The 25,493-nt window shown below is 53.5% G+C and overlaps 1 protein-coding gene across 1 annotated transcript in view; it reads left to right on the top strand.

Annotated features, from left to right (window-relative positions):
- The window catches only part of LOC149429075 (voltage-gated inwardly rectifying potassium channel KCNH2-like), a 30,731-nt gene extending 5,497 nt beyond the window's left edge, over positions 1-25,234 (top strand). The window contains exons 4-11 of the mRNA XM_089666764.1: positions 1,481-1,680; positions 6,501-6,753; positions 11,541-11,734; positions 17,286-17,385; positions 17,539-17,805; positions 20,616-20,802; positions 22,402-22,558; positions 24,421-25,234. Of these exons, the coding sequence (XP_089522890.1) occupies positions 1,481-1,680; positions 6,501-6,753; positions 11,541-11,734; positions 17,286-17,385; positions 17,539-17,805; positions 20,616-20,802; positions 22,402-22,558; positions 24,421-24,600 (1,538 nt within the window). The 3' untranslated portion in view covers positions 24,601-25,234. The remainder of the gene's footprint in view (positions 1-1,480; positions 1,681-6,500; positions 6,754-11,540; positions 11,735-17,285; positions 17,386-17,538; positions 17,806-20,615; positions 20,803-22,401; positions 22,559-24,420) is intronic.
- Positions 25,235-25,493: the final 259 nt, after the last annotated feature.

Raw genomic sequence — 25,493 nt, 5'->3', positions numbered from 1 at the left:
TAGAGTTAGGTTTGGGCCTGTTTATCAACAAAGTCATTGATTGCCATGTTGGATCTGAATTGGCGATCACATGGCTTTGTCTATAAACAAACAGCATTAGAATTAGGTTTGGTCCTGTTTATCAACAAAGCTGTTGCCCACCATGTTGGCTCTGAACTGGTGATCACATGGCTTTGTTTATGAACAAACAGCCTTAAACATAGGTTTGATCTTATTTATCCGCAAAGCCATGTGATCACCATGTAGGCACTGAATTGGTGATCACATGGCTTTGTTTATAACCAAACAACCTTAGAAGTTGGTTCGGTCTTGTTTATCAACAAAGTCATTGACTTCCATGTTGGCTCTGAATTGGTGATCACATGGCTTTGTCTATAAACAAACAGCATTAGAGTGAGGTTTGGGCCTGTTTATCAACAAAGACGTTGCCCACCATGTTGGCTGTGAATTGGTGATCACATGGCTTTGTTTATTAAGAAACAGCCTTAAACTTAGGTTTGATCTCATTTCTCAACAAAGCCATGTGATCACCGGGTAGGCACTGAATTGGTCATCACGTGGCTTTGTCTATAACCAAACAGCCTTAAAGTTAGGTTTGTTCTTGTTTATCAACAAACGCCATTGATTGCCGTGTCAGCTCTGAATTGGTGATCACGTGGCTTTGTCTATAAACAAACAGCCTAAGAGTTAGATTTGGTCTTGTTTATAAACAAAGCCATCGATAACCATGCCTGAGCCCAATTGGTGGTCACATGACTGTCTATAGACAACCTTAGAGATACGTTTGGTCCTGTTTAACAACAAAGCCATGTGATCACCAGGCCGGCACTGAATTGGTGATCACATGGTTTTGTCTATAAACAAACATCCATAGAGTTAGGTTTGTTCTTGTTTATCAGCAGTCATGTGACCACTATGCCAAAGAAAAAGCCACAAAAAACATTTTTTGTTCAAAAATTTTTTTTTAGGAAGTCCACGAGGACAACGTTGAGTGTAGTTTTTGCAGGACAGCCCCGGAGCCGGCACCTCTATATACCAGCCGCTCCTCTGCTCCTGTCCTGGGGGGTCTCTCGGCATCTGGAAGTGTTGGGGGAGGTGGGAAGGTTCCATTTCGGGATATTCGGGCAGTTCTGGGGAATTGTTCGATGTCACATCTCCGGGACATTACGAGGAGGAGGAGCTACAGGCATTGTCCAGTTGTTTGCGGCCGGCGTGGGATCATCCGATGGAAGGACATTGTCTAGGATGGTCTGCAATAAGAACTGTCTGTGTTACCCAGCAGCCACCAATCTGGTCATTATCCAGTGCAGGCGATGATGGTGTTGCAGCATCACAGACAGTTCTCCTGTAACAGGTGCCGCCCTGTTCATGTTCCCATCCTTCCCCCTCTGCCGGTGTAGAGATATCCCCCCACCCTGGTTCAGGAGGTGCAGATTGCGGTGTCTGTAGTGGGGTGACCTCGTCTCTTCTCCTCCCCCAGCATTAATGTACGCCAGCATATTCGGGAACGTGTCCGCCATCATCCAGAGGCTGTACTCCGGCACCGCCCGGTACCACACCCAGATGCTGCGGGTCCGCGAGTTCATCCGCTTCCACCAGATTCCCAACCCCCTACGCCAGCGCCTGGAGGAGTACTTCCAACACGCGTGGTCCTACACCAACGGCATTGACATGAACGCGGTGAGTCCACGTGTCTCCGACAACCCATGACAACTAATGTATCTCACCGTGTGACCCAAAATGTCTGCAACCCCGCCCCTCCTCCTCATCACCATCCTCTCCTCCTCCTCCTCATCATCTCCTCCTCCACCATCGACTCCTCCTCCTCCTGATCTCCTCCTCCACCATCCACTCCTCCTCCTCCTCCTGATCTCCTCCTCTACCATCCTCTACTCATCATCTCCTCCTCCACCATCCACTCCTCCTCATCTCCTCCTCCACCGTCCACTCCTCCTCCACCTCATCATCTCCTCCTCCACCATCCACTCCTCCTCATCTCCTCCTCCACCGTCCACTCCTCCTCCACCTCATCATCTCCTCCTCCACCATCCACTCCTCCTCATCTCCTCCTCCACTGTCCACTCCTCCTCCACCTCATCATCTCCTCCTCACCATCCACTCCTCCTCATCTCCTCCTCCACCGTCCACTCCTCCTCCACCTCATCATCTCCTCCTCCACCATCCACTCCTCCTCATCTCCTCCTCCACTGTCCACTCCTCCTCCACCTCATCATCTCCTCCTCCACCATCCACTCCTCCTCATCTCCTCCTCCACCGTCCACTCCTCCTCCACCTCATCATCTCCTCCTCCACCATCCACTCCTCCTCATCTCCTCATCATCTCCTCCTCCACCGTCCACTCCTCCTCCTCATCATCTCCTCCATCATCATCATCTCCACCTCCACCGTCCACTCCTCCTCCTCATCTCCTCCTCCACCATCCACTCCTCCTCATCTCCTCATCATCTCCTCCTCCACCGTCCACTCCTCCTCCTCATCATCTCCTCCACCATCCACTCCACCTCATCATCTCCACCTCCACCGTCCACTCCTCCTCCTCATCTCCTCCTCCACCATCCACTCCTCATCATCATCATCTCCTCCTCCACCATCCTCTACTCCTCCTCATCATCTCCTCCTCCACCATCCACTCCTCCTCCTCCTCATCATCTCCTCCTCCACCGTCCACTCCTCATCTCCTCCTCCACCGTCCACTCCTCCTCCTCCTCATCATCTCCTCCTCCACCGTCCACTCCTCCTCCTCATCATCTCCTCCTCCACCGTCCACTCCTCCTCCTCATCTCCTCCTCCACCGTCCACTCCTCCTCCTCCTCATCATCTCCTCCTCCACCGTCCACTCCTCCTCATCTCCTCCTCCACCGTCCACTCCTCCTCCTCATCATCTCCTCCTCCACCGTCCACTCCTCCTCATCTCCTCCTCCACCGTCCACATCCTCCTCCTCATCATCTCCTCCTCCACCATCCACTCCTCCTCCTCATCTCCTCCTCCACCATCCACTCCTCCTCATCTCCTCCTCCACCGTCCACTCCTCCTCCTCATCATCTCCTCCTCCACCGTCCACTCCTCCTCTTCATCTCCTCCTCCACCGTCCACTCCTCCTCCTCATCATCTCCTCCTCCATCGTCCACTCCTCCTCATCTCCTCCTCCACCATCCACTCCTCCTCATCATCATCTCCTCCTCCACCATCCACTCCTCCTCATCTCCTCCTCCACCGTCCACTCCTCCTCCTCCTCATCATCTCCTCCTCCACCGTCCACTCCTCCTCCTCATCATCTCCTCCTCCACCATCCACTCCTCCTCATCTCCTCCTCCACCGTCCACTCCTCCTCCTCCTCATCATCTCCTCCTCCACCGTCCACTCCTCCTCCTCATCACCTCCTCCACCATCCACTCCTCCTCCACCATCCTCTCCTCCTCCTCCACCATCCACTCCTCCTCATCTCCTCCTCCACCATGCACTCCTCCTCCTCCTCATCTCCTCCTCCACCGTCCACTCCTCCTCATCACCTCCTCCACCGTCCACTCCTCCTCCTCATCATCTCCTCCTCCACCATCCACTCCACCTCATCATCATCATCTCCACCTCCACCATCCACTCCTCCTCCTCCTCATCTCCTCCTCCACCGTCCACTCCTCCTCCTCCTCATCACCTCCTCCTCCACCATCCACTCCTCCTCCACCATCCACTCCTCCTCCTCATCATCTCCTCCTCCACCATCCACTCCTCCTCCTCATCATCTCCTCCTCCACCGTCCACCCCTCCTCATCATCATCTCCACCGTCCACTCCTCCTCCTCCTCATCATCATCTCCTCCTCCACCATCCTCTCCTCCTCCTCCACCATCCACTCCTCCACCATCCTCTCCTCCTCCTCCACCATCCTCTCCTCCTCCTCCTCATCATCATCTCCTCCTCCACCATCCTCTCCTCCTCCTCATCATCTCCTCCTCCACCATCCTCTCCTCATCATCTCCTCCTCCACCATCCTCTCCTCATCATCTCCTCCTCCACCATCCACTCCACCTCATCATCATCATCTCCTCCCCCACCATCCTCTCCTCCTCCTCCTCCTCATCATCTCCTCCTCCACCATCCACTCCTCCTCCACCATCCACTCCTCCTCATCTCCTCCTCCACCATCCACTCCTCCTCCTCCTCATCTCCTCCTCCACCATCCACTCCACCTCATCATCATCTCCTCCTCCACCATCCACTCCTCCTCATCATGTCCTCCTCCACCATCCACTCCACCTCATCATCATCATCTCCTCCTCCACCATCCTCTCCTCATCATCTCCTCCTCCACCATCCTCTCCTCATAGTACTCTTCTCCTTCCCCTCATCCCCTCCTCTTCCTCATCATCTCCTCTTCCTCATCTCCTCCTCCTCATCCCCTCATCACATCCCTATCATCCGCTCCTCTTACCCTCCGTATCCTCATCACCTCTCTTTTATCCTCTCCTCATCATCATCTCCTCCTCTTACCCTCCTCCTCATATCCTCATCACCTCCCTATCGTCCCCTCCTCCTTCTCATCATCCCCTCCTCCTCATATCCTTGTCACCTCCCTGTTATCCCCTTCTCCTCATCATCTCCTCCTCCTCATCCCCTCCTCCTCATATCCTCTTCACCTGTCTATCATCCTCTCCTCCTCCTCATCTCCTCCTCTTCCTCATCCCTTCCTCCTCATATCCTCATCGCCTCCCTATCATCCTCTCCTCCTCCTCATCTCTTCCTCATACCCTCATTGCCTCCCCATCATCCTCTCCTCCTCCTCATCTCCTCATACCCTCATCACCTCCCTATCATCCTCAACTCCTCCTCCTCATTCCCTCCCCATCATCCCTTCCTCCTCCTCATCATATCATCATCTCCTTCTTATCATCATTCCTTCCTCTCCTCTGTCTCCTCTCTCTGGTGTCCTCTCCTCTGTCCCATCTCTGGTGTCCTCTCCTCTGTCCCCTCTCTGATGTCCTCTCCTCTGTCCCCTCTCTGATGTCCTCTCCTCTGTCCCCTCTCTCTGGTGTCCCCTCTCTCTGGTGTCCTCTCCTCTGTCCCATCTCTCTGGTGTCCTCTCCTCTGTCCCCTCTCTCTGGTGTCCTCTCCTCTGTCCCCTCTCTGATGTCCTCTCCTCTGTCCCATCTCTCTGGTGTTCTCTCCTCTGTCCCCTCTCTCTGATGTCCTCTCCTCTGTCCCCTCTCTGGTGTCCTCTCCTCTGTCCCCTCTCTCTGATGTCCTCTCCTCTGTCCCCTCTCTCTGATGTCCTCTCCTCTGTCCCATCTCTCTGGTGTCCTCTCCTCTGTCCCCTCTCTGGTGTCCTCTCCTCTGTCCCATCTCTCTGGTGTCCTCTCCTCTGTCCCCTCTCTGGTGTCCTCTCCTCTGTCCCATTTCTCTGATGTCCTCTCCTCTGTCCCATCTCTCTGATGTCCTCTCCTCTGTCCCCTCTCTCTGGTGTCCTCTCCTCTGTCCCATCTCTGATGTCCTCTCCTCTTTCCCCTCTCTGATGTCCTCTCCTCTGTCCCCTCTCTCTGGTGTCCTCTCCTCTGTCCCATCTCTCTGGTGTCCTCTGCTTTGTCCCCTCTCTCTGGTGTCCTCTCCTCTGTCTCCTCTCTCTGGTGTCCTCTCCTCTGTCCCATCTCTCTGGTGTCCTCTCCTCTGTCCCCTCTCTCTGATGTCCTCTCCTCTGTCCCATCTGTCTGGTGTCCTCTCCTCTGTCTCCTCTCTCTGGTGTCCTCTCCTCTGTCCCATCTCTCTGGTGTCCTCTCCTCTGTCCCATCTCTCTGATGTCCTCTCCTCTGTCCCATCTCTCTGGTGTCCTCTCCTCTGTCTCCTCTCTCTGATGTCCTCTCTTGTGTCCCCTCTCTCTGATGTCCTCTCCTCTGTCCCCTCTCTCTGATGTCCTCTCCTCTGTCCCATCTGTCTGGTGTCCTCTCCTCTGTCCCATCTCTCTGGTGTCCTCTCCTCTGTCTCTCTCTGATGTCCTCTCCTCTGTCCCATCTCTCTGGTGTCCTCTCCTCTGTCCCATCTCTCTGGTGTCCTCTGCTCTGTCCCATCTCTCTGGTGTCCTCTCCTCTGTCCCATCTCTCTGGTGTCCTCTCCTCTGTCCCATCTCTCTGTTGTCCTCTCCTCTGTCCCATCTCTCTGATGTCCTCTCCTCTGTCCCATCTCTCTGGTGTCCTCTGCTCTGTCCCATCTCTCTGGTGTCCTCTCCTCTGTCCCATCTCTCTGGTGTCCTCTCCTCTGTCCCATCTCTCTGTTGTCCTCTCCTCTGTCCCTTCTCTCTGGTGTCCTCTCCTCTGTCCCCTCTCTCTGGTGTCCTCTCCTCTGTCTCCTCTCTTTTCTGTCCTCCCCCGTGTCCCCTCTCTCTGTCCTCCTCTCCTCTGTCCTCTCCTCCATTCTCTTCTCCTTGTATGCTCTCTGTTCCCATCTCCTCACTTTTTGAGGGTCACTTGGCCTTTTCTCTTTTTTCTCTCCAGGTTCTGAAAGGGTTCCCAGAATGTCTCCAGGCCGATATCTGTCTCCACCTCAACCGGAGTCTTCTGCAGAACTGTAAGCCCTTCAAGGGGGCCACCAAGGGCTGTCTGCGGGCGCTGGCCATGAAATTCAAGACCACCCACGCTCCTCCGGGTGACACCTTGGTCCATGCAGGTGATGTGCTCACCGCTCTCTACTTCCTGTCCCGTGGATCCATCGAAATCCTGCGTGGCGATGTGGTGGTTGCCATACTAGGTAAGGAAGCCATGCTTGCGTCCAATCAGCTCATATTTTATATCTGTGCCATGGCAGGGCCTCGCCCGGGAAGGAACCGCACAGTCGCTTGGGAAGGAACCGGACAGTCGCTTGGGAAGGAACCGGACAGTCGTCCGGTGCAAGTTTGGGTGACACCAGTGAACTCTACTTCCCATGTCTGAGCTGAGGAGGGTAGAATAGGAAGCCCCAGTGCATGGTGGGTTCTGCAGTGGTGGTAATGGTGGCATTCTTCCATAAATACTTGGAGAAGATAAAATGTGTCCTCAGAATGCTAGAGGTCCTTCTAAAAATGTTGGGGGCCCGTGTGGCTCTGTAATGTCACGTGTGCTCTCCTTTAGATGGCCTTCCAGTGTGCTGGTGACACTTTTCTCTGCCCATGAGGAGACAATGAAGTCTCCATCCAGCCTGAATGATATCCGACATTCCCGAAAAGGATATCAAAGCTCAAGTAAAGACGTTCCCACCTGGTGATCCTACCAGTACCACACTTCTTGCCCCAAGGTGACAATGTTCACTCTACTAGGGAGGACTACAGAACACCTCCCCCTCTCCTCTTCTCCAAATCCTAGAGGGAGCTTTTCTGTAGTCCACGCAGATGTAACCACAAAGAGTTCAGCGCAGGAACTTATCGGCTCTCAGGATTTCTGGCTGGATCAACAGGCTGAGAGATACGGGATATGGCCTCGAAGTGAGCCTGAACCCCATGGTTGGTGAAGAACCGTGAGGTCATTTCTGGCCAATGGGGGAGGACATTCAGCCTGGATGATATGTGACATTCCCGTAAAGGACATCTAAGCCCAAGAACAGAAGTTCCCACTTGGTGATCCTGCCAGTACCACACTTCCTGCCCCAGGGTGACAATGCTCACTCTTCTGGGGAGGACAACAGAACACCTCCCCCTCTCCTCTTCTCCAAAACCTAGAGGGAGCTTTTCTGTTGTCCGCGCAGATGGCTGGGAACAACGTAACCGCAAAGAGTTCAGCGCAGGAACTTAGATTTCTGGCTGGATCAACAGGCTGAGAGATACGAGATACGGCCTCAAGGTGAGCCTGAAGCCCATGATTGGTGAAGAACCGTGAGGTCCTTTCTGGCCAATGGGGGAGGACATAAAGCAGTGACGCCATTCGATAGAAGTTCTCTGTGTGGATCTGTTCTGAGATCCCGTCTGGTCGTTTCCATAGACACAGAGACAAGTGTTATGTCATCAGACGTGAGTAGATGACATCATCGTGGTAGAAGGTCCATGACTGATACAACCGGGTCTCCGTAGAGTGTGGTGGAGTAGATGTCCCACTGGATCCCCGCGCTCCCACCGGCACCAGGAGCAGGTTCCGATAGTCATTGGCCCCCTATCGCAGTTCGGGCGTCAGTCAGAAAACGTAGCGGGGAAATACTCGCCGTATAAAAGAACCTCAGGAAGGTTCCTCAGGTCCTCCAACACCTAGACTAGACCCATCCAATGTACAGACCGTCCAATGTACAGACCATCCAATATACAGACCGTCCAATGTACAGACCGTCCAATATACAGACCGTCCAATGTACAGACCATCCAATATACAGACCGTCCAATGTACAGACCATCCAATATACAGACCATCCAATATACAGACCGTCCAATGTACAGACCGTCCAATATACAGACCATCCAATGTACAGACCATCCAATATACAGACCGTCTAATGTACAGACCATCCAATATACAGACCATCCAATGTACAGACCATCCAATATACAGACCATCCAATATACAGACCGTCTAATGTACAGACCATCCAATATACAGACCGTCCAATGTACAGACCGTCCAACATACGGACCATCCAACGTACATACCATCCAATATACAGACCTTCCAATATACGGACCATCCAACATACGGACCATCCAATGTACAGACCATCCAATATACGGACCATCCAATGTACAGACCATCCAATATACGGACCATCCAATATACGGACCGTCCAATGTACAGACCATCCAATATACGGACCATCCAATATACGGACCGTCCAATATACGGACCATCCAATATACAGACCGTCTAATGTACATACCATCCAATATACAGACCGTCCAATGTACAGACCATCCAACATACGGACCATCCAATGTACAGACCATCCAATATACGGACCATCCAATATACGGACCGTCCAATATACGGACCATCCAATATACAGACCGTCTAATGTACAGACCATCCAATATACGGACCATCCAATATACGGACCGTCCAATATACAGACCATCCTAATATACGGACCGTCCAATATACGGACCGTCCAATATACGGACCATCCAATATACAGACCGTCCAATATACAGTCCATCCAATATATGGACCGTCCAATATACGGACCATCCAATATACGGACCGTCCAATATACAGACCGTCCAATATACAGACCGTCCAATATACAGTCCATCCAATATACGGACCGTCCAATATACGGACCATCCAATATACGGACCATCCAATATACAGACCGTCCAATATACAGTCCATCCAATATACGGACCGTCCAATATACGGACCATCCAATATACGGACCGTCCAATATACAGACCGTCCAATATACAGACCGTCCAATATACAGTCCATCCAATATACGGACCGTCCAATATACAGACCATCCAATATACGGACCGTCCAATATACGGACCATCCAATATACAGACCGTCCAATATACAGACCGTCCAATATACAGTCCATCCAATATACGGACCGTCCAATATACAGACCATCCAATATACGGACCGTCCAATATACGGACCATCCAATATACGGACCGTCCAATATACAGACCATCCAATATACGGACCGTCCAATATACGGACCATCCAATATACGGACCGTCCAATATACAGACCATCCAATATACGGACCGTCCAATATACAGACCGTCCAATATACAGACCATCCAATATACAGACCGTCCAATATACAGACCGTCCAATATACAGACCATCCAATATACGGACCGTCCAATATACAGACCATCCAATGTATAGACCATACAATATACAGTCCATCCAATATACGGACCGTCCAATATACAGGCCATCCAATATACAGACCGTCCAATATACGGACCGTCCAATATACAGACCGTCCAATGTACGGACCGTCCAATATACAGAGAAGCCCGTTGGGTGTTGGAGGACCCGAGGAACAGATATGATGAGGATTTCCCCGTTTCTGTTTTATTGAAGTCCATAAAATTGAACTCCACCCGGCTCAACCAATCGTGTTGGGTCTTGTGGCATGTGGGAGGGGTCAGGATCCCTGTGGGAGGGGTCAGGATCCCTGTGGGAGGGGTCAGGATCCATGGTGGAGTCGTGTGGCTCCTTAGGGCCCCGCTCCTACAGGAAAGGAATGGGTTGGGGAGGGGCCTCCTACAGATCTGCAGTGATGGAGCCGACTCACAACTGACACCCTCAGAGGTCCGGCTCACTTCTACCATCTCTATAGAGGACCAATCGGATCGCTTGCTCTGCTCGCGGCCCTCATGGATCTGCAGGTCGGTGGGAGGGGCAGAGATGGGCCCCACATTTCTCTCCCGTTGGATTCCTTCGTTCGGTTATTAATCGCATTTCATCGATTTCCTGATCTTTCAAAGATTTATTTTCAGAATCCGTTTCATATATTCTTTATTTTCAAATCGATTCGCTGTATTCGGTTTATTCTGTTATTTCTGTGCGGCTCCAACACAACTCATCGTTTATTACAAATAACATTTCGGAAATGTTTGCGGACAGAAGGTTCAGTAGGAATGGTGGAGCGGCTGTATTGCGGTGAAGCGGCTGTGTTGCGGTGAAGCGGCTGTGTTGCGGTGGAGTGGCTGTATTGCGGTGAAACGGCTGTATTGTGGTGAAGCGGCTGTGTTGCGGTGGAGTGGCTGTATTGCGGTGAAGCGGCTGTGTTGCGGTGAAGCGGCTGTGTTGCGGTGAAGCGGTTGTATTGCGGTGAAGCGGCTGTATTGTGGTGAAGCGGCTGTGTTGCGGTGGAGTGGCTGTATTGCGGTGAAGCGGCTGTGTTGCGGTGAAGCGGCTGTGTTGCGGTGAAGCGGCTGTGTTGCGGTGTAGCGGTGAAGCGGCTGTGTTGTGGTGAAGCGGCTGTGTTGCGGTGAAGCGGCTGTGTTGCGGTGAAGCGGCTGTATTGCGGTGAAGCGGCTGTATTGTGGTGAAGCGGCTGTGTTGCGGTGAAGCAGCTGTATTGTGGTGAAGCGGCTGTGTTGCGGTGGAGTGGCTGTATTGCGGTGAAGTGGCTGTGTTGCGGTGAAGCGGCGGTGTAGCGGTGAAGCGGCTGTGTTGTGGTGAAGCGGCTGTGTTGTGGTGAAGCGGCTGTGTTGCGGTGAAGCGGCTGTGTTGCGGTGAAGCGGCTGTGTTGCGGTGGAGTGGCTGTGTTGCGGTGAAGCGGCTGTGTTGCGGTGAAGCGGCTGTGTTGCGGTGTAGCGGTGAAGCGGCTGTGTTGTGGTGAAGCGGCTGTGTTGCGGTGAAGCGGCTGTGTTGCGGTGAAGCGGCTGTGTTGCGGTGAAGCGGCTGTGTTGCGGTGAAGCGGCTGTGTTGCGGTGGAGCGGCTGTGTTGCGGTGAAGCGGCTGTGTTGCGGTGAAGCGGCTGTGTTGCGGTGAAGCGGCTGTGTTGCGGTGGAGCGGCTGTGTTGCGGTGGAGCGGCTGTGTTGTGGTGCAGCGGTTGTATTGTGGTGAAGCGGTAAATCCTGCTGACCCCACTAAGCGCTCTCCTGTGATTGGTTCAGGGAAGAACGACATCTTCGGGGAGCCCATCAATCTGTACGCTCGGCCGGGGAAGTCCAACGCCGATGTCCGCGCTCTCACCTACTGCGACCTGCACAAGATTCACCGCGAGGACCTCCTGGAGGTGCTGGATATGTACCCCGAATTCTCCGACTACTTCTGGTCCAGCCTGGAGATCACCTTCAACCTCCGAGATGTAAGGGTGCCGGGAACTGAGGGGTGCCGGGAGCTGAGGGGTGCCGGGAACTGAGGGGTGCCGGGAACTGAGGGGTGCCGGGTGTTGAGGGGTGCCGGGAACTGAGGGGTGCCGGGTACTGAGGGGTGCCGGGTGTTGAGGGGTGCCGGGAGCTGAGGGGTGCCGGGAGCTGAGGGGTGCCAGGAACTGAGGGTGCCGGGTACTGAGGGGTGCCAGGAACTGAGGGGTGCCGGGTGTTGAGGGGTGCTGGGTACTGATGGGTGCCGGGAACTGAGGTGTGTCGGGTGTTGAGGGGTGCCGGGTGTTGAGGTGTGCCGGGTACTGAGGGGTGCCTGGTGTTGAGGTGTGCCGGGTGTTGAGGTGTGCTGGGTACTGAGGGGTGACGGGTACTGAGGGGTGCTGGGTGTTGAGGGGTGCCGGGTACTGATGGGTGCTGGGTACTGAGGGGTGCCGGGTGTTGAGGGGTGCTGGGTACTGATGGGTGCCAGGTACTGATGGGTGCCGGGTGTTGAGGGGTGCAGGGTACTGAGGGCTAGAAATTCTGAAGGACCCCCTGCACACGGCTATATACCCTTCCCAGCAGACTCTGCAATAAATAGGGACATTTGGGTCACACATATGGCAATACATGCTTAAGCCGGCCAACTGCGTCAAAGTCATCCCTCTCTGGCCAGTCCCTACTCTGCTCTACCTCTATGGCCAGTCCCTACTCTGCTCTACCTCTATGGCCAGTCCCTACTCTGCTCTACCTCTATGGCCAGTCCCTACTCTGCTCTGCCTACGCAAATGCTACTGTGGAGCAGAGTAGGGACTGGCCATAGAGGTAGAGCAGAGTAGGGACTGGCCATAGAGGTAGAGCAGAGTAGGGACTGGCCAGAGAGGTAGAGCAGAGTAGGGACTGGCCATAGAGGTAGAGCAGAGTAGGGACTGGCCAGAGAGGTAGAGCAGAGTAGGGACTGGCCATAGAGGTAGAGCAGAGTAGGGACTGGCCAGAGAGGGATGACTTTGACGCAGTTGGCCGGTTTAAGCATGTATTGCCATATGTGTGACCCAAATGTCCCTATTTATTGCAGAGTCTGCTGGGAAGGGTATATAGCCGTGTGCAGGGGGTCCTTCAGGATTTCTGGTGGTAATATGTGGTTTCGCCCCTTTAGCACCTGATGGATGAATGCATGCACTAGCTGCTGGGATTTGAGCGCAGGGATCTCTTGTTTGTTTGGGGAACTGATGGGTGCCGGGAACTGATGGGTGCCGGGAACTGATGGGTGCCGGGAACTGATGGGTGCCGGGAACTGAGGGGTGCCGGGTGTTGAGGGGTGCCGGGTGTTGAGGGGTGCCGGGTGTTGAGGGGTGCCGGGTGTTGAGGGGTGCCGGGTGTTATGGGGTGCCGGGTGTTGAGGGTCTCTGTTGTTCTCTATGACAGCACTCTAGTGTCTGGCAGTACAGGGTCTCTGTTGTTCTCTATGACGGCGCTCTCTGTTGTCGGGCAGTACTGGGTCTCTGTTGTTCTCTATGACAGTGCTGTCGTGTTGGGCAGTACTGGGTCTCTGTTGTTCTCTATGACGGCGCTCTCTGGTGTTGGGCAGTACAGGGTCTCTGTTGTTCTCTATGACGGCGCTCTCTGGTGTCAGGCAGTACTGGGTCTCTGTTGTTCTCTATGACGGCGCTCTCTGGTGTTGGGCAGTACAGGGTCTCTGTTGTTCTCTATGACGGCGCTCTCTGGTGTTGGGCAGTACTGGGTCTCTGTTGTTCTCTATAACGGCGCTCTCTGGTGTCGGGCAGTACTGGGCCTCTGTTGTTCTCTATGACGGCGCTCTCTGGTGTCGGGCAGTACTGGGTCTCTGTTGTTCTCTATGACGGCGCTCTCTGGTGACGGGCAGTACTGGGTCTCTGTTGTTCTCTATGACAGCGCTCTCTGGTGACGGGCAGTACTGGGTCTCTGTTGTTCTCTATGACAGCGCTCTCTGGTGACGGGCAGTACTGGGTCTCTGTTGTTCTCTATGACAGCGCTCTCTGGTGACGGGCAGTACTGGGTCTCTGTTGTTCTCTATGATGGCGCTCTCTGGTGTTGGGCAGTACTGGGTCTCTGTTGTTCTCTATGATGTCACTCTCTGGTGTCGGGCAGTACTGGGTCTCTGTTGTTCTCTATGATGGTGCTCTCTGGTGTCGGGCAGTACTGGGTCTCTGTTGTTCTCTATGATAGTGCTGTCTGGTGTTGGGCAGTACTGGGTCTCTGTTGTTCTCTATGACGGCGCTGTCTGGTGTTGGGCAGTACTGGGTCTCTGTTGTTCTCTATGACGGCGCTCTCAGGTGTTGGGCAGTACTGGGTCTCTGTTGTTCTCTATGACGGCGCTCTCTGGTGTCGTTCAGTACTGGGCCTCTGTTGTTCTCTATGACAGTGCTGTCTGGTGTTGGGCAGTACTGGGTCTCTGTTGTTCTCTATAACGGCGCTCTCTGGTGTTGGGCAGTACTGGGTCTCTGTTGTTCTCTATGACAGCGCTCTCTGGTGTTGGGCAGTACTGGGTCTCTGTTGTTCTCTATGATGGCGCTCTCTGGTGTTGGGCAGTACTGGGTCTCTGTTGTTCTCCATAACGGCGCTCTCTGGTGTCGGGCATTACTGGGTGTCTGTTGTTCTCTATAAAGGCGCTCTCTGGTGTCGGGCAGTACTGGGTATCTGTTGTTCTCTATGACGGCGCTCTCTGGTGTCGGGCAGTACTGGGTCTCTGTTGTTCTCTATGACAGCGCTCTCTGGTGTCGGGCAGTACTGGGTCTCTGTTGTTCTCTATGACGTCACTCTCTGGTGTCGGGCAGTACTGGGTCTCTGTTGTTCTCTATGACGGCGCTCTCTGGTGTCGGGCAGTACTGGGTCTCTGTTGTTCTCTATGACGGCGCTCTCTGGTGTTGGGCAGTACTGGGTCTCTGTTGTTCTCTATGACGTCACTCTCTGGTGTCGGGCAGTACTGGGTCTTTGTTGTTCTCTATGACAGTGCTGTCTGGTGTCGGGCAGTACTGGGTCTCTGTTGTTCTCTATGATGGCGCTGTCTGGTGTTGGGCAGTACTGGGTCTCTGTTGTTCTCTATGACAGCGCTCTCTGGTGTTGGGCAGTACAGGGTCTCTGTTGTTCTCTATGACGGCGCTCTCTGGTGTCGGGCAGTACTGGGTCTCTGTTGTTCTCTATGACGGCGCTCTCTGGTGTCGGGCAGTACTGGGTCTCTGTTGTTCTCTATGATAGGGCAGCACTGGGTCCCTGTTGTTCTCTATGATTGGACAGTCCTGGGTCTCTGTTGTTCTCTATGATATAACAGTACTGGGTCTCTGTTGTTCTCTATGATATAACAGTACTGGGTCTCTGTTGTTCTCTATGATATGAAAGTACTGGGTCTCTGTTGTTCTCTATGATAGGGCAGCACTGAGTCTCTGTTGTTCTCTATGATAGGACAGTACTGGGTCTCTGTTGTTCTCTATGATTGGACAGTACTGGGTCTCTGTTGTTCTCTGATTGGACAGTACTGGGTCTCTGTTGTTCTCTATGATAGGGCAGTACTGGGTCTCTGTTGTTCTCTATGATAGGACAGTTCTGGGTCTCTGTTGTTCTCTATGATATGACAGTATTCGGTCTCTGTTTTTCTCTATGATAGGACAGTACTGGGTCTCTGTTGTTCTCTATGATATAACAGTACTGGGTCTCTGTTGTTCTCTATGATTGGACAGTACTGGGTCTCCGTTGTTCTCTATGATTGGACAGTACTGGGTCTCCGTTGTTCTCTATGATATGACAGTACTGGGTCTCTGTTGTTCTCTATGATATGAAAGTACTGGGTCTCTGTTGTTCTCTATGATAGGGCAGCACTGAGTCTCTGTTGTTCTCTATGATAGGACAGTACTGGGTCTCTGTTGTTCTCTATGATTGGACAGTACTGGGTCTCTGTTGTTCTCTGATTGGACAGTACTGGGTCTCTGTTGTTCTCTATGATAGGGCAGTACTGGGTCTCTGTTGTTCTCTATGATAGGACAGTTCTGGGTCTCTGTTGTTCTCTATGATATGACAGTATTCGGTCTCTGTTTTTCTCTATGATAGGACAGTACTGGGTCTCTGTTGTTCTCTATGATATAACAGTACTGGGTCTCTGTTGTTCTCTATGATTGGACAGTACTGGGTCTCCGTTGTTCTCTATGATTGGACAGTACTGGGTCTCCGTTGTTCTCTATGATATGACAGTACTGGGTCTCCGTTGTTCTCTATGATTGGACAGTACTGGGTCTCCGTTGTTCTCTATGATATGACAGTACTGGGTCTCTGTTGTTCTCTATGATATGATAGTACTGGGTCTCCGTTGTTCTCTATGATTGGACAGTACTGGGTCTCCGTTGTTCTCTATGATATGACAGTACTGGGTCTCTGTTGTTCTCTATGATTGGACAGTACTGGGTCTCCGTTGTTCTCTATGATTGGACAGTACTGGGTCTCTGTTGTTCTCTATGATATGACAGTACTGGGTCTCTGTTGTTCTCTATGATATAACAGTACTGGGTCTCTGTTGTTCTCTATGATTGGACAGTACTGGGTCTCTGTTGTTCTCTATGATTGGACAGTACTTGGTCTCCGTTGTTCTCTATGATATGACAGTACTGGGTCTCCGTTGTTCTCTATGATTGGACAGTACTGGGTCTCTGTTGTTCTCTATGATATAACAGTACTGGGTCTCTGTTGTTCTCTATGATATGACAGTACTGGGTCTCTGTGGTTCTTTATGATATGACAGTACTGGGTCTCTGTTGTTCTCTATGATTGGACAGTACTGGGTCTCTGTTGTTCTCTATGATTGGACAGTACTGGGTCTCCGTTGTTCTCTATGATATGACAGTACTGGGTCTCCGTTGTTCTCTATGATTGGACAGTACTGGGTCTCTGTTGTTCTCTATGATATGGCAGTACTGGGTCTCTGTTGTTCTCTATGATATGACAGTACTGGGTCTCTGTTGTTCTCTATGATTGGACAGTACTGGGTCTCTGTTGTTCTCTATGATTGGACAGTACTGGGTCTCCGTTGTTCTCTATGATATGACAGTACTGGGTCTCCGTTGTTCTCTATGATTGGACAGTACTGGGTCTCTGTTGTTCTCTATGATATGACAGTACTGGGTCTCTGTTCTCTGATTGGACAGTACTGGGTCTCTGTTGTTCTCTATGATATGACAGTACTGGGTCTCTGTTGTTCTCTATGATATGACAGTACTGGGTCTCTGTTGTTCTCTATGATAGGGCAGTACTGGGTCTCTGTTGTTCTCTATGATAGGGTAGTACTGGGTCTCTGTTGTTCTCTATGATTGGACAGTACTGGGTCTCTGTTGTTCTCTATGATAGGGCAGTACTGGGTTTCTGTTGTTCTCTATGATAGGACAGTACTGGGTCTCTGTTTTTCTCTATGATATGGCAGTACTGGGTCTCTGTTGTTCTCTATGATATGACAGTACTGGGTCTCTGTTGTTCTCTATGATATGACAGTACTGGGTCTCTGTTGTTCTCTATGACAATGTTTTTTCTCTGCAGACTAACATGATACCGGGGTCCCCCAGCAGCGGTGACTCTGATAACGGGTTCAACAAGCTGAGACGCCGGAAACTCTCCTTCCGCCGACGGACAGACAAAGGTGAGGAGGGGGCGGGGCTTCCTGCAGTCTCTCCATACACAGGCAGATCGATCACCTGGTCACCTGACCTTGTCTGGCCGGGGGTGTGGCTGTGTATGGAGGGGGCGGGGCTGACAACGACATGAGATGGAAATGTTCGCCTTCCTCCTGCAGATGCGCAGAGCGCCGGGGAGCTCAGGAAAGGTCAGAGGTCGGGCCGGGTGAGCAGGAACAACTTGGCGCCGGAGGACAAGAGTTGGGGTGAAGAGCGCAGCAGCGGGCCGTCCTGTCCTTCGTCCAGCGATGACGAGCAACCGGCCCCGGCGAGCAACACGGTGGAACTGTCCCCGACCCGAGCAACGTGCAGCAACTTCACCGTCACCGGCGTGGGGGAGGGGGACGCCGAGCCCAGCACCGGGGATGTGTGCAATCATCTGTCAGGTATGGGGGAGGGGGGCGGATCCAGCTCTGCACACCTCGCCGGGGGGATCCCCTCTGTACACCCCACCGGGGGGGGCTCCCCTCTGTACACCCCGCTGGGGGGACTCCCCTCTGTACACCCCGCCGGGGGGAGCTCCCCTCTGTACACCCCGCCAAGGGGGATCCCCTCTGTACACCCCACCGGGGAGGATCCCCTCTGTACACCCCGCCGGGGGGAGCTCCCCTCTGTACACCCCGCCAAGGGGGATCCCCTCTGTACACCCCACCGGGGGGAGCTCCCCTCTGTACACCCCGCCAAGGGGGATCCCCTCTGTACACCCCACCGGGGGGGGCTCCCCTCTGTACACCCCGCCGGGGGGAGCTCCCCTCTGTACACCCCGCCAAGGGGGATCCCCTCTGTACACCCCACCGGGGAGGATCCCCTCTGTACACCCCGCCGGGGGGAGCTCCCCTCTGTACACCCCGCCAAGGGGGATCCCCTCTGTACACCCCACCGGGGGGGGCTCCCCTCTGTACACCCCGCTGGGGGGACTCCCCTCTGTACACCCCACCGGGGGGATCCCCTCTGTAAACCCCACCGGGGGGCTCCCCTCTGTACACCTCGCCGGGGGGGCTCCCCTCTGTACACCTCGCCGGGGGGGCTCCCCTCTGTACACCCCGCCGGGGGGGGGTGTCTCCTGCTCTGTACACCCCACCAGGGGGGCTCCTCTCTGTACACCCCGCCGGGGGGATCCCCTCTGTACACCCCACTACCATTCCCAATCATAAAGATTCCAACTTCCTGGGAACAATGTAACAAAGGCTCCGCCCACCGCTATGTAGGTTGCGTCTTCTGGGGTTTTCCTGTGCGGTTTGCAGTGCGACTTTTGGTGCGTTTTTGTGTTTTTTGCTTCCTTTTTTGGTAATAGAGAAGTATTGAAGTTCTGCTCTTCAGTGCGACTTTACACTCCGCTACTCAAGGAGCATCAAAGTCCCATCACTATAGTCCATGTTAGGGTTGGGGGTTGGGATTGGGGTTAAGTTGGGGGTTTGGGTTAGGTTGGGGTAAGTTTGGGGGTTAGGTTGGGGGTTTGAGTTGGGGTGGGGTAAGTTTGAGGGTTGGGGTTGGGTTGGGGTTAGGTTGGGGCTGGAGTTGGGGGTTAGGTTGTGTTGGGGGTTGGGGTTAGGGTGGGGTTGGGGTTGGAATTGGGGTTGGAGTGGGGTTAGGGTGGGGTTGGGGGTGGGGTTAGGTTGGGGTTAGGGTGGGGTTGGGGTAAGTTTGGGGTCCAGGCTAATAGCGGTCACCTTAGGGCCAGCACTTGTCCTCCAGGCCAGTAGGGGCGGGGGGGGGAGGGGTCGGGGGGGGGGGGGAGACGAGGGTTGCTGGACACACAATCTGGAAACATTTCCCTGAATTGGAAGAATGTTGGTGGAAACTCCGCCCCCTTCACCACCTGGATCCCGCCCCCGACTATTTGTACTCCATCGGGTTCATCTAGATTTGGTTTTCCGTTTTTCTGGTTGGAGATCGGCGGCTGTGATTGGACCAAACGGGTTGGACCAAAATTTTACCAAAATTGTGCAGCCCGCCGATTGACATAGATAATAATATCTGACTGCCATCTTACATTTACCCCCCCCCCCCCACCCCAACTTCCTCCAATTACCCCCCACCCAGACTTCCTATATTTACCCCCCACCCAGACTTCCTCCATTTACCCCTCCACCCGACTTCCTCCATTTACCCCCCCACCCCGACTTCCTCCAATTACCCCCCCCACCCCCACCTTGGCTTCCTCCATTTACCCCCCCCACCCCGACTTCCTCCATTTACCCCCCCACCCGACTTCCTCCATTTACCCCCCCCACCCCGACTTCCTCCATTTACCCCCCCACCCAGACTTCCTCCATTTACCCCCCCACCCAGTCTTCCTCCATTTACCCCCCCACCCTGACTTTCTCCATTTACCCCCCCACCCCGACTTCCTCCATTTACCCCCCCACCCTGACTTTCTCCATTTACCCCCCCCCACCCAGACTTCCTCCATTTACCCCCCCACCCTGACTTCCTCCATTTACCCCCCCACCCTGACTTCCTCCATTTACCCCCCCACCCTGACTTCCTCCATTTACCCCCCCCACCCTGACTTTCTCCATTTACCCTCCACCCCGATTTCCTCCATTTACCCCTCCACCCGACTTCCTCCATTTAACCCCCCACTCCACCCCGACTTCCTTCATTTACCCCCCCACTCCACCCCGACTTCCTCCATTTACCCCCCCACTCCACCCCGACTTCCTCCATTTACCCCCCCACCCCGACTTCCTCCATTTACCCCCCCACTCCGACGTACTCCATTTACCCCCCCACCCCGACTTCCTCCATTTACCCCCCCACCCCGACTTCCTCCATTTACCCCCCCCCCCCCATGGACGTCCTCCCATTTACCCCCCATTCCACCCCGACTTCCTCCATTTACCCCCCCGCACCCCGACTTCCTCCATTTATCCCCCCACATGGACTTCCTCCCATTTACCCCCCCACCCCGACTTCCATTTACCCCCCCACATGGACGTCCTCCCATTTACCCCCCCTTCCACCCCGACTTCCTCCATTTACCCCCCTTCCACCCCAACTTCCTCCATTTACCCCCCTCCCACCCCGACTTCCTCCATTTACCCCCCCTCCCACCCCAACTTCCTCCAATTACCCCCCTCCCACCCCGACTTCCAATTACCCCCCCTCCCACCCTGACTTCCTCCATTTACCCCCCTCCCAGACTTCCTTCCCACTGGTGCTATGAATAACTCTTCTCTCCTCCCCCCATCAGGTGCGTTTTCTGGGGTGTCAAACATCTTCAGCTTTTGGGGGGACCGAAGCGGCCGTCAGTACCAGGAGCTGCCGCGATGCACCATCCCCGCCCACTCCGCCCTCGGCGCTCCTGTGCCTTCCATAAGTCGGCGCCAAAAATGTGAACTGGGGAACCGGCTGGACCAACTGCAGAAACAGCTGAACAGGTGGGAGGGGACGTCCCCCACTAACCCCGCCTTCTAATGAGCTCCTCCCCTTATCCTGTATTATCCCCTCCCACCACTCCTAGGCACTCCGCCCCGTATCGTTCTCCTTCAATTAGCTCTTCACTGTGACTCCTCCCCTTGTCATGTATGCCCCGCCCTCTCTTCCTGTGCACTTCCTACCCTCCTGTCCTTTCCTTGAGATATACCGTCCCCTGCACTGTGACTCCTCCCCTTGTCATGTATGCCCCGCCTTCTCTTCCTGTGCACTCCCTACCCTCTTGTCCTTTCCTTGAGATATATCCTCCCCTGCACTGTGACTCCTCCCCTTGTCCTGTATGCCCCTCCCTCATTTCCTGTGCAATCCCAACCCCCCACCCTGCTCCTGACTCCTCTCTAGCTCTCTGTCTCCCCTGTATGTCTCTTCTGCTTTAGATACATTCTCAGCACCTCCTCTTCCTGTTTACCCGCCTCCTTTAAATAGCTCCACCCCTTTCCTATGTCTTCCATGATCTTATAGGCACCCTCTCTGCTTCAGATACATCCTCCCCACCTACTTTCTGTTTGCTCTCCACCCTCCTCCAAATAGCTCCACCCCTTCCCCGTATCTCCCATGATCCTCTAGATTCTGCCTCTGCTTAAGATACATCCTCCCCTGCCTTGTGTCTCCTCCCCTCCCTCCTCATATATATATATATATATATATATCAATCCCAGCCCTGTATCTCCCATGATGCTTTATGCTCCACCCCTGCCTAAGATACATCCTCCCCTCCCTCCTCATATATATCAATCCCAGCCCTGTATCTCCCATGATGCTGTATGCTCCACCCCTGCTTAGGATGCATCCTCCCCTCCCTCCTATATATATATATATCAATCCCAGCCCTGTATCTCCCATGATGCTCTATGCTCCACCCCTGCTTAGGATGCATCCTCCCCTCCCTTCTCATCTATCAATCCCAGCCCTGTATCTCCCATGATGTATGCTCCACCCCTGCTTAGGATGCATCCTCCCCTCCCTCCTCATATATATATATATATATATATATATATATGTATATATCAATCCCAGCCCTGTATCTCCCATGATGCTGTATGCTCCACCCCTGCTTAGGATGCATCCTCCCCTCCCTCCTATATATATATATATATATCAATCCCAGCCCTGTATCTCCCATGATGCTGTATGCTCCACCCCTGCCTAAGATACATCCTCCCCTCCCTCCTCATATATATCAATCCCAGCCGTGTATCTCCCATGATGCTGTATGCTCCACCCCTGCTTAGGATGCATCCTCCCCTCCCTCCTCATATATATATATATATATATATATATATATATCAATCCCAGCCCTGTATCTCCCATGATGCTTTATGCTCCACCCCTGCTTAGGATGCATCCTCCCCTGCCTTGTGCCTTTTCCTCCTCCTCATATATTGTTCTCCTTCTTCCTGTGTACTCCCCTTGCTTCTCATTGTATCTCCCATAATGCTGTTTGCTCCGCCCCTGCTTTAGATAAATCGTCCCTTTCCTCTTGTCTCCTCCCCTTTTCCTGTATGCCCCGCCTGTTTCATGGTTTGCCTCTGTTTCCTCCCCAGGCTGGAGAGCCGCATGGTGAATGATATAAACAGCATCATGCAGTTATTACAGAAGCAGATGCTCCTGGGGCCCCCAGCGTACAGCGCCGTCTCCTCCCCCCCACAGATGTCCAGCTGCCCGCCGTGTGCAGAGCCGACACTGGCATCGTCTTCTCAGGTACAGCGTGCCCCCCCACATCATTGTGTCTGCAGTGACCCCAATGTGACACCGAGGGGGGGGGGGAGGTCTCTGCATGTAACCTCCGGATTTATCTCCCAACCTACACACTGAACAAAACGAGGACAATCACAATAGGACATTAATGATCATTCTGAAGGGGAGGGGGAGGGTCATGTGACCGGGGTCAACTTACAGTTAGGGTGAAAATGTTGGGGGTAAGTGTATAGGGTTATGGGGGATGGGTTAGGGTTATGGGGAAGGGTTGGATTAGAGTTGGGGTGGAGGTTATGGGGGAGGGTTGGATTAGAGTTGGGGTGGAGGTTATGGGGGGAGGGTTGGATTAGAGTTGGGGTTTGGGTTATGGGGGAGGGTTGGATTAGAGTTGGGGTGAAGGGTTATGGGGGAGGGTTGGATTAGAGTTGGGGTGAAGGTTATGGGGGAGGGTTGGATTAGAGTTGGGGTGAAGGGTTATGGGGGAGGGTTGGATTAGATTTGGGGTGGAGGTTATGGGGGAGGGTTGGATTAGATTTGGGGTGGAGGTTATGGGGGAGGGTTGGATTAGAGTTGGGGTGGAGGTTATGGGGGAGGGTTGGATTAGAGTTGGGGTGAAGGGTTTGGGTTATGGGGGGAGGGTTGGATTAGATTTGGTGTTGAGGTTATGGGGGAGGGTTGGATTAGAGTTGGGGTGAAGGGTTATGGGGGGAGGGTTGGATTAGATTTGGGGTGGAGGTTATGGGGGAGGGTTGGATTAGAGTTGGGGTGAAGGGTTTGGGTTATGGGGGAGGGTTGGATTAGATTTGGGGTTGAGGTTATGGGGGAGGGTTGGATTAGAGTTGGGGTGAAGGTTATGGGGGAGGGTTGGATTAGAGTTGGGGTGAAGGTTATGGGGGAGGGTTGGATTAGAGTTGGGGTTTGGGTTATGGGGGGAGGGTTGGATTAGAGTTGGGGGAAGGGTTATGGGGGGAAGGTTGGATTAGAGTTGGGGTGAAGGGTTTGGGTTATGGGGGGAGGGTTGGATTAGAGTTGGGGTGAAGGGTTTGGGTTATGGGGGGAGGGTTGGATTAGAGTTGGGGTGAAGGTTATGGGGGGAGGGTTGGATTAGAGTTGGGGTGAAGGGTTAGGGTTGTGGTGAAGGTTAGTAGGATTTGGGTTAGAATGAAGGTTGGGGTGTACAAGGATATCAAAGTGGATTATAGGTAGCCTGGTGCCCCGAATGTGGCGTCCCCAGCATTGAGCTCCATCCAACGTGGATTATAGGTAGCCTGGTGCCCCGAATGTGGCGTCCCCAGCATTGAGCTCCATCATCAGCATGGATTATAGGTAGCCTGGTGCCCCGAATGTGGCATCCCCAGCATTGAGCTCCATCCAACGTGGATTATAGGTAGCCTGGTGCCCCGAATGTGGCGTCCCCAGCATTGAGCTCCATCATCAGCATGGATTATAGGTAGCCTGGTGCCCCAAATGTGGCGCCCCCAGCATTGAGCTCCATCATCAGCGTGGATTATAGGTAGCCTGGTGCCCCGAATGTGGCGCCCCCAGCATTGAGCTCCATCATCAGTGCTGTTGTGTGAGACTTGCACTGACGTCGTAGATGTGGCGCTCTCTGTTGCACGCGGTCAGTATGTGAAGAGAGCGTGGCCCCGCCAGACCACCAGGGAATATAGGGAGTCACGTTGCCCTCTAGATCAGCAGGGAGTTCCTTGAGGAGGATAGGGGTGGTGACAGAGGCCATAGGAGGCTCCATCATTTCTGATGGTTGCCCCATCTAACGATCGTTTCCTGCAGTCCACGTCCACATGTATTGATCGGTAGTAATGTGTCTGCGGGGGATTTGCTGACTCTCTCTCTCTCTCTTTCAGGTTTATGAACGCCAGGACATGGAGGGCGTAGAGTACAAAATGTGTGAAATGCCCCTGGCGCCCCACACTCTGAACATTGAAGGAGCTTCCAGCGCCCGGCGCCTGTCTCTTCCCGGGAACCTGGAGGACCCTCTGGACTTGAGGACCCCTCAGAGACACTCATCTGACCCGGGCAGTTAGGGGCGGGAGTGCGGGGGGCAGACTCTGGGCACAAGCCAGGTCCTGGCACCTTGGACGTCACGCCAGGAAATCTTCGGTAGCACAGACACCCGACACGGAGTAGGCGGACGGAGCGGGTGACGATAACATGGAGCGGAAGCTCCAACGTGGAGGGAGAGAGGAAATGCGGAAGAGCGATATTAAAGAACATTTCTATGATATCAGCGCCTGGAGCGATCCCGGGAGGCAGTATGCGGCATGCATGATCCTGGGCTGCGGCTATTGGCTCGCAGACCTTTTCTTCTCTTCCTATCACATTCTGGCTGCCATGATGTAACAGCGAGGCGATGACGATAATCAGGTAGAGTACATCATATATCATCCAATGACTGAGGCCGCCAACGTGGAGCCACTTTACCTTTAGTATCCTCTACAGGAGAATTCCCAGATAAAGAGCGCACGCACCGTACTGTGATACTGATTATTCCTCGCAGCGGATTGGATGAACCCGACACCCTCATCCTGGGAATGTCGAATATGACCCCCTCCTACGGGGGTCTTCATGGATGAGAACTGTCTTCCTATATATATGAGTGGAATATCTCAATCACCAATGTAGTCACCACAAACGTCTCTTCCAATGCCGTCATCCTGATCACCGCCATTTTGTTGTCGCTTCTTGTCCTGTCTTATCATTAATGTTTTCCTCTCCGAGCCTCTAGGCCCCAATCACCACAAATACACAAGGGCAGGGTAAGAGGTGAGGGAATCCGGCCCCAATGTTCTGCAGATCAGGTCATTCTTCTTCATCAGGCCTTTCAAATTCATCAAATATCGAATTATCCAACCCATAGATGATTGGCCAACCCATAAACCCAGTCCCCAGGATCGAAACACAAAGCCGCACACTGGAA

This window comes from Staurois parvus, unplaced genomic scaffold (genome assembly GCF_062004578.1).
Source record: "Staurois parvus isolate SC_StPar_1 unplaced genomic scaffold, SC_StPar_1.0 ptg002826l, whole genome shotgun sequence".
NCBI lineage: Eukaryota > Metazoa > Chordata > Amphibia > Anura > Ranidae > Staurois > Staurois parvus.
Note: the sequence above shows the minus strand (reverse complement) of the source record. Positions and strands in the feature narration are given on the sequence as shown.